The sequence below is a fragment of the Ammospiza nelsoni genome, chromosome 3, assembly GCF_027579445.1.
Source record: "Ammospiza nelsoni isolate bAmmNel1 chromosome 3, bAmmNel1.pri, whole genome shotgun sequence".
Taxonomy (NCBI): Eukaryota; Metazoa; Chordata; class Aves; order Passeriformes; family Passerellidae; genus Ammospiza; species Ammospiza nelsoni.
This window is the reverse complement of record NC_080635.1, coordinates 69,899,011-69,911,327: the sequence shown is the minus strand read 5'-3', so window position 1 is coordinate 69,911,327 and position 12,317 is coordinate 69,899,011. Positions and strand designations below refer to the sequence as shown.

General features: G+C 35.9%; 1 protein-coding gene across 4 annotated transcripts in view; it reads left to right on the top strand.

The window, feature by feature from the left end:
- ARMC2 (armadillo repeat containing 2) overlaps window positions 1–12,317 on the top strand; it is a 69,622-nt gene that overhangs the window by 27,157 nt on the left and 30,148 nt on the right. For 3 of the 4 annotated variants that reach the window (XM_059468018.1, XM_059468017.1, XM_059468019.1), the window contains exons 10-11: window positions 1,006–1,108; window positions 3,575–3,795. In XM_059468018.1, coding sequence (XP_059324001.1) covers window positions 1,006–1,108; window positions 3,575–3,795 — 324 coding nt within the window. Of the gene's footprint in view, window positions 1–1,005; window positions 1,109–3,574; window positions 3,796–7,980; window positions 8,127–10,326; window positions 10,427–12,317 lie in introns of all 4 variants that reach the window. The other variant, XM_059468020.1, reaches the window with a different exon arrangement.

Sequence of the window (12,317 nt, the reverse complement as noted above, 5' to 3'; positions counted from 1 at the left end):
AAGACACAGTGTTCTAAACTGGGGTACATGTGCAGGGATTTAAAAAACCCAATGATTATAAAATGTACACATGGAAATGAGGCTTTGTTTTTGAATAATATCTTGATCTTGTTCTGAAAATACCAAAGTGGAGGGGTTTTTTTTTGAAGGTGAGTGAATGTAAATAATCTTTTGCATTAATATTTCTGGTTAAAACTCTCAATTAAATGTTGTGCTTCAGAACTTTTGTTCTGCAAAGCATGTATGGACAGTCAGTGGTGGAAGGATGCCCACTAACATTGTGTTGTAGGCATGTGGGTAATGCGTATGTGTGTTGAGGGAGTCGTGTTCTCCTATAAGGCAGTGTAAGTTATGTTATTGAGAAGATACACTTACATACTCAGATACCACAGAGATGTTAAGTGGTATTTATTAAAAAGAAAGGTTCCTTTACAGACATTTTTCTGTGTAATCTTCCAAAAAGCATGAACCTAGAAGAAATTATCCTTAAAGTGTAGAGAAAAGGAAGAGAGATGTCGTTGTATTTTTGCCACCCTTCCTTCCCTTTCACAGTCTCTCATCATAAGATAATGTTTTCTGATAGCTGAGAGTAAATTTCACTGTGACATGTACTGTTGTACTGGAGGTCTTTGTTGGTAGGGCTATAGATGCCAAACCACTGATTTCCATACAGAATTACTTTATAACGGAATTGTAGAAAAAAATCCTGCAAGTTATTGATATACTACCTGTTTATATTAATACATTAAAAGTTTAAAACTGTTATTTTAAAGCCAGCACAGTTTGCTAAATAGAGTTTAAAATACCTGAGTTTCAGGTTATTTCAGTTTCCTTTAATTCTGCATATATCTTCAGTTTGTTTTAATGTATTGTTAGGATTTAAGCTCTAATTTAATAGTTCTGTGAGAGTACAAGTGTGCCATGGTGTCTGAACTTGTAGAATGTTAGATGTGTTTTTGTATGCAGATCTTAGTTGTGATTTTATGTCTTTCAATTTCTTTGCAGATGAAAGTAGATGGAAAAAATCTTGTTAGTGTTTGCAAGCTAGCATTTAAAATTTGTAGGAATGAAAACAATTATTTCATCATTCAAAATGATACATTGTTGGGTATGTATTCTTATCTTTAAGTTGGATGTTGAAATTCAACAGTTAACGTTGTTTGTCTTTGAAAAAACATTTTCAGAATTAAAAATTCTGAAGAAAGACTAAAAATTGCCTGCCTAGGTCAAACTGATGGTTGGTCTAGTCCAGTATTCTGTGTCTAAGTAGTGATGAGGATGAGGAATGCTGTTTAGGGGGAGCACAGGAGCCTGTGTGTTTTCTGTGATCTGTTTACCCAGCACTACTCCAGCATCCAGAACTTTTCTGTTCTGTTAGGGACATTGGAAGGTGCATCCCTGCCTAATCCCTTTTTAGTTTCTGTGTCTTTTGTTCATTCGTTTGCCTTTTTGGATTTTCTGATTCTGTCTCCCTCTATGATGTCATGGAACAATTTCCAGAAATTCTCTGTGTGCTATTTTAAATCTATACATTTTTCTTTATCCCCCTGCTTGTAGTTTTTCAGGATTTATAAGAGTTTGTACAGTCAGTTTACCTTTCACCTTGAGGATTTTTTAAAAGGCAGTCTTATCACATATCTCTGTCTTCTTCTTTTCAAGATTGAGGCATCTCAGCCTCTTAGGTCTTTGAGCAGATATTGTGTCATTCAGTTGTTTTAGAAGTCCTTCTCTGTACCTTCTCAAACTCCAGTGGATCCTTCTTGAGATTTATGGAACAAAACTATCTATAGAATTCAAGCTGTGTCTGCTCCAAATTTATAGAAATGAGATAATACTGACTGTGGTGTTGGCCATCATCAGAGAGGGTCTTGAGAATAGTCATTGGTTTTCTTACAGTTTTTTATAGCTGCTGCTTCACATTGAGCCAAAGGTTTTGCAGAACTGTCAGCAATGTCTCTAAGATATTTTGTGTTTTTAACAGTGTTTGTCATGCACACTCACCCGCCCTTTGCAAATATGAGAAATATGAACAAAATGAAAGTGTGCAAATGATACTCAGTATTGATTGAAAGTCATTCCTTTCGTTAAAACCTTAGTGTGTTTTATCAGTGTAGGCCTTGATCTTGCAAGCAGTTATTACATCTGTATTGGTTAAGGCATGTATGTATATTTTCTTAAATAGTTGAGAGTGTTCATGGTCTTAAAGTTTAGCACACAGTTGTCAGAAATGAAGACATGCCTTTCAGGTGGCAAGGAAAGGACTGACAGGAAACAGAACAGGATTGACTTTGGATACAGAAAAGTACAGTTTTGTAGAGATCAGCATCATACACAGCATTTGAACAAGTTGCATTTTTCTCTCATTTCCATCCTCATTCACTTTTCTTTCACTTGCTCTTCTTTCCCTGTATTTTAAAAACTAGTGAAGGAAAGAGCATTGGTAGGTGTTGTTTTATTTGTTTATTCACTCTTTGTGTTTTGGACCCACCTTGTCCCAGAAGAAGATGTGACCCTGGCCTATCATCTTCCCAGATCTCTGTTACAGTCACTGGGTTATAGATTCAATTTTTTTTTCCTCTTCTGTCCTTGTGAACTGTTTATGTGCAGTACAGCAGGTCCAGTAGAAGAAATAAGTTAATCCTTCATCCCAGAATAGACAACTACTGTTCAAGACCCTGTTTGAAAGCAGGAACCTGAAACTGAGTTCTCACATTGCCACAACCCAAGTGATGTAATTGGTGAGGGTGGGAGTTTGGACAAGAACCTAGAGTGTGTACTTCATTCATATATATATGTGTGTATATATATATATATATATATATATATATATATATATATACATACATATATACACACACACCATTTCCTACAGCTTCAGTTTAATGATATAGGAAAATGTTTTTATTCAACTGGAACCGAATAGGAAGCAGAAATAAATAAATAAATATATCTTTGAATCAGTTATTAGAAGTTTAAAAGTATAATGTTGGTTAGGATTGCTCATTTGTTTAAGATACCCCACTAAATTCAGAATGTCTCAGTTTGACTGCAAAAGATACCTTGACCATGTGTTAACTGTAAATTTGAACATTTCAGATGTCTGACAGTGGTTGCACAAAGCAAAACTTCTATGTCAACTTTACCTACATAAAAAGTAAATCTAAAAAGACTATGAACAGATTTCAAATGTGAGAGTTGAATTGTGCCTTTTAGTGCTCGGTTTGAGATGCTTTAAGACATTTGATTTTTAGTGAAGTAGTGGGAAGTACACAAAATTCCAGGCACACACAATCACTTTTGCAAATCTTGACTGAGAATTTCAATGATTCCTGCTATGTGTTTACAGCTTACATTGGTTCTTGAAGTCTAGGAGAACAAAAGTCAGGCCCATTCTCTCATTCATCAATAATTATTTCTTGGTTTCAGTCCAAATATCCAATTTTTCTAGCCCACTTATTAGAAATGTAAGAGTTCAATCTGAGGGTGTTTTCCAGTTGCTAATCTCTTTAATGACTTGATTGTATCAGATATAAATTTTAATATTAGACTTTCTGAATGATGATTTTCCTTTTAGATTATTTGTTGCAGGTTCTGTGGAATGAAGATCTACAAACAAACCATGAAGCTCTCATCTATTGCATGGCAGCTCTAAAAGTCATGTCTGAAAAGGAAGCACTCCGTTTAAAAATGGTCAGCAAAGGAGCTATTAAAATGTTTCTGGAATTAATGAAGCAGATTAATAACATAAAAGAACATGACACATGTTTCTCCAAGCTGGGCCTCTTATTAGTCCAGGTTAGCATTTACTTTTATTTCTAAAAGTATGTACTTCAAGGACAAATTAAGAATTTAATTAGAGGAGATAAGCTAACCCTGTGTGCTACTGACAGAGTTGTACCTATATTTCAATAGACTTATTTTTAAGAAGTTAAATGAAGTTGTTCAGGACCTAATGTAATTACCACAGATGTTTGTGTGTAGTCAGTTTTAAAGGCTTTAGAAATTCTGAAGTTAATAGAAATATTTTTATACCTAATAAACCAGTTTCTCATTACTACTTTATTGTGCTGACAATATTCTGGATACTGTAGTAAACAGATAAAAATATATTCTCTATCTAAATTCTTGAAACTGAAATAGTAAATACAAGCTGGTTCTGCAATACTCTAGGAGATTAGAAAAATCTTTTTTATTACAAAAACAACACATTTTATTACAAGAATAATGCATTTTAAAAATGTGTAGGGAAATACAGCTGTGTTTCTTTGACAAAATGTTTTTGAAGAACTGTAATATAAGGAAAAAGTCGTTGCAAAACCAAACACTTTTTGAATCTTTTGAAGGCAGCAGGCTCAAAACTATTTTCAAATACAAAGCACCTTGATAAATGGTGGCTATGAAAACTAATCCTTGTCCCTAAAACTTTTTAAACCCATGTATTTTAGAAACACTGTGGGATGGATATTGTATTTACCAGGGATTTGCCAGATAGATTCCTGGCATTTGTTTGGAAGTTACTGACATAATGTTTAGCAAGTGGTTGAATTGTGAACTTTCAGGTACTTCATAGGAAAATACATTGGATAATTTTCTGAGGTAGCTTTTGCACTGGGTTTGTCAGCTAATTATGCCAGATTTCTTTAATTCACTACTAAATTATAAGCACAGGATTTTATACTTCTTGAAATTATATGAGAAAACAGATAGCCTACATCATCACATTACTGTTGGTGATTTTTGTCTGATTTTTAAAATCTTAGTAATAAAACTAATCAGTTTATTTCCAGGATTTTGACTATCTGCCTGATATTCCTTACAATTTTGCAGGAATGTTTTTCTTCCATTATTTGCCTGGGATAAATTTAGGGTTTTTTAATCAAGGGTTTAATTTGCAAATATCTAAAAGGAAAATGTTGTATTTTATGCTTTCTTTAAAAAATCCTCCATATCTCTGCTTTTTTCAGTACAAATGGAAGTATAGCAAAACTCCTTTTGTACTGTTTGAATAGACTGGCTGTTTCTAAGAAGTTCTTGAGTGTTTTGTGGAGAGGTCAGTACTGACAGCTGTCTCTTATTGAGATTGCTCTTTCACTTGTTTGTGTTCTCTTCTATAATAGTACAGATACTTCAGTTTTCTTCCTCTTGGGAGAAAAGTAGTGATTCCTACTTCTATGGAATTCCTGTGTGACTTTCTCATATTGGTTCCTTCAACAAATCCATGTGCGCTACTTCCTTCAAGTGAGTTATTTGGTCAGTCATCACAGACAGATGAACGAGTAGTTCTGTTTTAGGGATGGTTGAGGAAAGTTTCTTCTGTGATCCATGTCTTCAGAATAAAGTTTTCATAGCATACTGCATCTTGTAGCAACAGATCAAATAGCCAGTGATGTACAGGAAAAATGCCTTCAGTTATAGAAAGCAAACTATATTGGAGGAGAAAAACACTTTGAATAGTCACAGTGGTCTCTGAAGGAAGTTCTGCTATCTCTTAACCTTGGTAACTGAAGTATCCCATTTAGTTGGGACCAGCTCTTCATTCTTTATAATTGCACAATCACCAGATGGCAGTGTTATACATAATCTTGCTAGATCCTTTTTGTGGGCAAAAAGTCCCTATCTGGTTTCTTCATTCTTCCACAATGTTTTTTTTGTAGAAGTCATACAATACCAGAATAAAAATGTTAGTATTATTTTTTTTCCCTTAATAGAGGGCATGAAATCAGGGTCAACTTTGATTAATTTTATGTTGCTTAACCTAAAAGTCTGTTAATATTTATACAAAATACAGTAATGCTTACTCAAAACCTAAGATTTTTAAAGAGTCGCTGTAAAGATGTAATAAGTATTCCCTGTTCCTTAATTGAAAATCACTTAAATGTCTTCTCCTTTTAAAATAGCATTTGTCAGCAGTTAAATTTTCTGTTTGGGTGAATTTGATCTTTCATATGGCAACATAAGGTTTAGGACTGGTGGGGGTTGCTAAAGATAATTGTTATGCATTTCTCCCTGAAACATGGAGTCTGCTTGAAGCAATCACAGCATCTCTAGAATTCAGCTGCTCTCTGGCTAGCTTCTATTACTTTTCAAACTCTTTGAGTTTCAGTTGCACATTAAGTGTGTTTTATGGATATATACTTCTGTGAAGTGCTGAATGCTGTTTTCTTGCACATTTAAGTGTATATGTTATTTTGCATTGCTTTTCCTTTCCAATCTGTCCTTGTCTAAAGGTTGCTCTTGATAGAATTTACTGCTTGAGGATTTTGAACCATCTAACTGTATCAAGCATTGAAAAATCTTACTCTCTTTTTGGAGACCTCTGTACCATCATCTATTGAATTTTTTCCTCATTATCCAATATGTAAGTCTCTTTGCTGCAGTGAAAGCTCTTGTCTGCATTCGAACAACACTTTTAATATGTGGCTTATCCTTAATTTCCTTTATTGTGTCAATTGAAGCTTAGCCAGAATTCAAAAAATATCATCCTAGGTTGACTGAACATCTTGTATGTAAGCACTGAACGGAGTCACCTGTCTCTATTCCATATGACAAGAATTTTTCTAACACAACTTTTGAAAAGTAAAGTATTTGATGAGAATATATTTATTAAAATGTATCTCCAGTATTGTGTTGATTTTTGAAGCATCATGATGTGAGAAGGAATATGCATCTGGAAATTTCTTTTGCAGTTGTTCAGTTAAAATAATAAAAAGTCCCAGGTGTCTTCTTAAAATATAAGTGATATGAAGCAAATGGCTTCTGTAGGTTCAGATTCTCTGTATTATGAATATAATATAAATTGCATTTTTAGTGCTGAAGTTAAATCCATTCACATACTTTTTTCCCTCTATGCCTTGCTTCTCCATTTTGACATGTTGCACCTCCAGTTGCTCCATTACAGACCATCATGGGGTTGCTGAAGATTTGTTCTCTGCTGTCAGATTTGCTGAAGTAGGACAGCAAATTTGGCAGCTGCTGGAGAATGGACAGAATATGCATAGAGTCCTATGTGCAAAAGCTGAAACACAACATCTTAACCTGCTCTTTGTCAAGAGTTTTTCTTTAAAATTAGCAATTACATATCATTGGATAAGCAATCCAATTTACTGATAAATTGCCTAATTTCCAGAGTTTTTTGTGATAAGAAACAATTTGAACAGATAGTTTTTGTGCCTTATCAAACTCCATTCAAAACCAAATTGAAATTAATAACTTCACTCTGAATAAGAAAACTTTGAAGAATTCCCATATCCGCATAAGATTGAATGACTTCATATTCATTTTGTAGTAAATTCTGGATTAGATCAAAATTAACTTAAATGTCATGGCCTGTCTGACCTTGTCATATGAATACTCTTGCCTTGGAAGAGAATCAAAATATTTCAAAATATTCAATAGGTGATGCATTTGTTCATCTACCAGAGTTAGATTATGCTATAAGGTCCTTGAAATAGAGCAGTATAATCTGAAAATATTTTGGTTTCTTCAAATAGACCTGAGCACTTAAGCTTTTCATTTTTATTTTGTTCATACAGTGGATTTCTTTTATCATGATTAATTTTTAATTTTTTAATTGGATAAATCTGATTGTGTGTTTGCCGTTTGCAGTTATCATCAAAGTATATATTATATTTTCAATATTTAAATATAAAGATTTATTGAAGAATTATGCAAAAATTCCTTTAAACATCCACAGAATTTCACCTAATTCCCTTGGTACGTGGCTGTATACATGCAAAATCTTAAAGCATGAAAGGTCTTGTGTCCCTCATAGAATAAGGTTACATGGAGGCAAGGACCGGTGTCAGTCTTGCATTTTGTTATCCCAAACACACCGTCTTGCTGCCTGCACGTTTCCTGTGTTATTTATTGTTATACCTAGCTGCAGAATGTTAACAGGCGCGCAGCCTGCCATAGGTGCTGTTACTGAGATGAGCTCTGTGCTGTGCCAGTGGTTAATGAGTGTCCCACCCCCGTGTGCAGCTGACGGCCACTCTGCGCATCCTGGCCAGCTGCGCCCAGGCGCGCCGCCAGCTCAGCCCCAGCGCTGCCGTCCCCCAGCTCTGCGTGGCGCTGGAGCAGCGCAGCGGCGACAAGGACCTGTGCATCTGGATTGTCAGCGTCCTCAGGTACGGGAACACAGCTCTGTGCGCTGGCACGTCCCCCTCCCTCCAAGGAGGCAGGACCAAGCGCTGACATTGGAAGATTTACGTTGAACTCTCTTTTAAAAAACTCTTTTAATGACAATATTTTTAAATGATATTGTATGTTAATTGTGTCTCTATTAATGCTTACAGAATTGTGTAATTGTAGCCATACAGACTTGGATTCATCATCCCCATGAAAAATATTTTGTTGTATTGTGTCATTGTTTGATCCCACTGATTTTGATTGAGTTTTTTAAAGTGACGTTTCTTGTATTTTAAAGCTGTATAAATTATTAGGTATTTATTAATCCTGATTTAGGCCACTTTCACTTTTAATGAGAGATATTACACAAGGAACTGTGTATTGTGAAATAAAATACACAAGAGGGAAAATGTGACCAGTATTCATTGTTTTGAGCAATTACAGAGTGTTTGAGGAGATTAATCCCTGGGATCAGGGCTTGAGTGTGCAGATGGAAGTGCTGAAAGAATCTCAGTTTTATGAGCAGCCAACGGCTGCTTCCCGAGTTGTGCTTTTTAGAGGGAGAACAGTGTGAGTTAGTCACCACAAAGATCATTTTGTAGTCTGAATAGTTTCTCAGTCAAAAGTCTTCAGTTACCAAGCATCAGCTTGCAGTATTCAGTGCAAGATGGGCTTGCAAACAATGTAAGGATTTGGAAGAAGTTGTGAAATCAGCTGTTGGTAATTTCAGGAATAATGGGATTATAAGTGCAATTTATGAATGATGTGCTGGATGAAGTATTTGCCATTGCTGCTTTGTTACTGCACTGAGTCATGATGCCTGTGGCTTTATGTTCAATGAGATTTTATTACAGATTTCTCCTCCTGTTCAGATGCTCCAAATTATGCATCACCTTCTCCTCTCTGGATGAGGTTGAGTTGTGCTTTGAACAGTGACAACATAAGGGGCTGGCACTCCTTCCTCCCCACAGCTGAAACCAGGCAAATCTGCTCCTTTGCTGTTTGTGCTATCTGTAAAGCATGTGAATGGCTTCCCCAGTTCCATGCTACCTTGTTCACATCTGTCTCTAGTTTTGTTCCTAAAATCAAGCTCTTGCAGTGATTATAGCACTTTGAGCATATTTAGTTCTTCTGAGGAGGGAGCATTTCTTTTACTTGGAAAATGCCATGAAAGGTGGGATAATGAGTTTGTAATTAAGTGTAATTGATACTTACACTGTAATTCTGATAAGGACATTTACTTGGTATAGAATTCAATACGGAGAAAAAATAACTTACCTTACTTAAAATGTCCTGCTGCTTCAATTTTTTTCCTCAAGATTAGAACTACATGATCCAAGAATACAAATTAGCCATATAAATCAATTTCATTAGCTTCCTGGAAATTGCAGTCACAAAAAAAAAAAAAAAATATATATATATATATATACACTATGCAGGAAAGAGCTCAGATTTTAATTTTGTTTTGTCTTCTAGTAATACAGAATGATTAATGTCTCAATCAACTTTGGGCAACTTTTTCATAGAGAATGTGTTCAATCTATTCAGATTATTCATTCAATAAGACTGTAAATCTTCCTGTAATAAGTTGTAATTGAGCATCAACACAGATCTTTTGTGGTTTTGACTACATAAGAAGTAAGATGTTATCCTAGCTTGTTCTGTTATTGCATTTTTATGGTGTGACCAAAGCATGTCCAGTTCCCTGTTCTGGCAATGGGCAAGGTGAGCAGTGTAGGACTGGAGCAGCTGTTAGGAAATGTGCAGAGATAAGTCCTGCCTGCAAGGAGGCAGTCTCTGTATTTGCTGGTGAGATGTGTCTCTTAGCACTGTTGCTGGGCTCTGCTAGATGAGCACTAGGAAGGGACCTCACATTTCCTCTCGTCTGACTTCGCACATCATCTTGAAATTCCAATTCTCCCCTTTAGCCCTAAGAAGTGCTGGTGTTAGCATACTGTGCCCATATGGCAAGCAGGTTGGGAAGCTCCTTATGTTTGCTTCTTCCACTAATGCACTGTGCCAAGGATAGCTGGGCTTCTGTTGTGCTCTTATATAACTGCACATGCCTCTGCTAGAAGTCAGAGTACTGGCATTCACTTCATTTGTTGGAAAATACAGCTCTGAGAATCAAAAGTGACTTTCTAAAAAATGTTTTGTGGAAAAAAGTTCTTTCGTTCATTTATTTTTTTTTCTTTATAGCAAACTTTCTACCTACAATGACTTCTGTGCAGCTTTAGCAGACTGCTCCAGATGTTACATTGTATTTTTAGCCCTGCTAAACAAATACCAGAAGCAGCAGGTCAGTTTTTCATCTCTTGATTTTTATATATTAATCCTCTGATGTGTCTGTGTATTATTGTGTATAAGCTTGTTTTCAGTGTACTACTTTTATGCATTTACCAAATAAAAATTTTAAATGGTTGACAGCATTTCTAAATAGTAAATAATTGTAATGAAATAATTTAGATTAGAAATTCAAAGCAATACAGTGGACAGTTGATTAACTTGTCTGTCCATGTGTAGAAACAGTCCTTTGAGTACCTATTTTTTTCCTAGTTTTAAGAAATATTTTTTAAAGCAAAAATCTGTTTGAATATTTAATTGTTGGAAATTGCTGGGCTTTCTCCTGTCCTCCTCAGCTGCAAAAGAAGTGTGACTTTTCTAGAGCTAAGCAATGTGAAAGCAGAGGAAAATATGTTCCTTGCTGTCATGTAAAAAGGGGAGATTTACTCAACCCCTTTGTGTTTAATTAGTCTGTCAGAGCCCCAGGAAAGCCGTGACCCTTGTGCCCAACCAATCTATCAGTGTCGCATGATGGGACCCTTCACTAAGCAGTCCCACTGGATCAGTTCCACTCATTTATTCAGTGTCACACACCTAGCAGAGGAACCTTCTCCTCCTTTACCCACTCTGGGCAGAGGGCAGTGCCCTTGGAGGACTGCATTAACAGTTTGCAGACTGACACTCTTCATTAATAGAATTGTGAAAGGTTAAGGTTTGAGACTTGCCAGTGATAGTAACAGACTGCAAAAAACATATTCAAATCAATATACTAATTTAAAGCAATGTACTAACAAGCTCTATATAATAATGATAATGATAACGATGATGATGATAATAATAATAATAATAATAATGAGACAATCATTCAGCATATAGAGATCACATTTCTTACACAGTAGGCGTCCCTATGACAGAGAAGACAGATTCAGCTTGTCGACTAATCCCAGAAGTTACAGTGGAGTCTTCCCCCATTTCTCCCCATTCTTAACTCATTTTTATACTATTTCTTTATGTTTAGGTGGAACTTGAGTAGCTTTGGTCATACCTCTTAGTCAGTGAGAAGTGATTGTACTGGGGGGTGGATATCTCAGGATAGTACCCAAGATAATCTTGGGATGGGGACATGCATTAGTCCAAGTAGAATGATTTCACAATAGTTGCTGATTTAAGAGCAGGACATTTTCCTTTATCTCCCTTGGTTTTCAGCTGCTGTGAGGCTTATCAACTAGAAGGTACCACTGAATTCCCTCCTCTGCAAGGGTTTCAACACAGTGCCTGGCCATGATGTCTCCACTCTGCTCCACCCTCTGTTGGGTCCCCATTAGTGTGTGGGAGGTCAGATATGCTGACCATGTTTCATCCAGGCAGTACAACTGTGTTTTTCCCTGTCAGTTCCATACCATTATCTTTTTAACTGTAGTCATCTTCCCATCTTATGTAACTGCATAAGATATCAAAATGTATCTCTCCTTTACCAGAGAAAACCACATGCCTGGAATACTGCATTTGGGATGTTCATGCAGACATAAATGTTTAGACTTTGTCAAAATGCCTTGTATCATGAAGTCAAATTCTGAGTATAGTTGCTGCCAACTTTATTAGAACTCCAGGGGTGTTGCTGTATTATCCTGCTGTATCACAGTGATCTTTCTTACATTTACTGAAGATAAAACTCAGAGCTCGGTGCAGGATCCCAGTCTTAGAGATTGATACATTGGTAAGAGTGGAGTGCCCTGTGTAGGGCAAATTACTCAGCCCTATTGCCAGGTAAGTTTTAAGAAGAAAATAATTTTTATCTCAAGCATAGATGTTCAAATGTGGAACAAGGTTTCAAAACAGAGAATATTGAATTACATTAAGATCCATCTTAAAAGTAAGGAACTTTCTTGGCTGGTCAGCATCTAAAC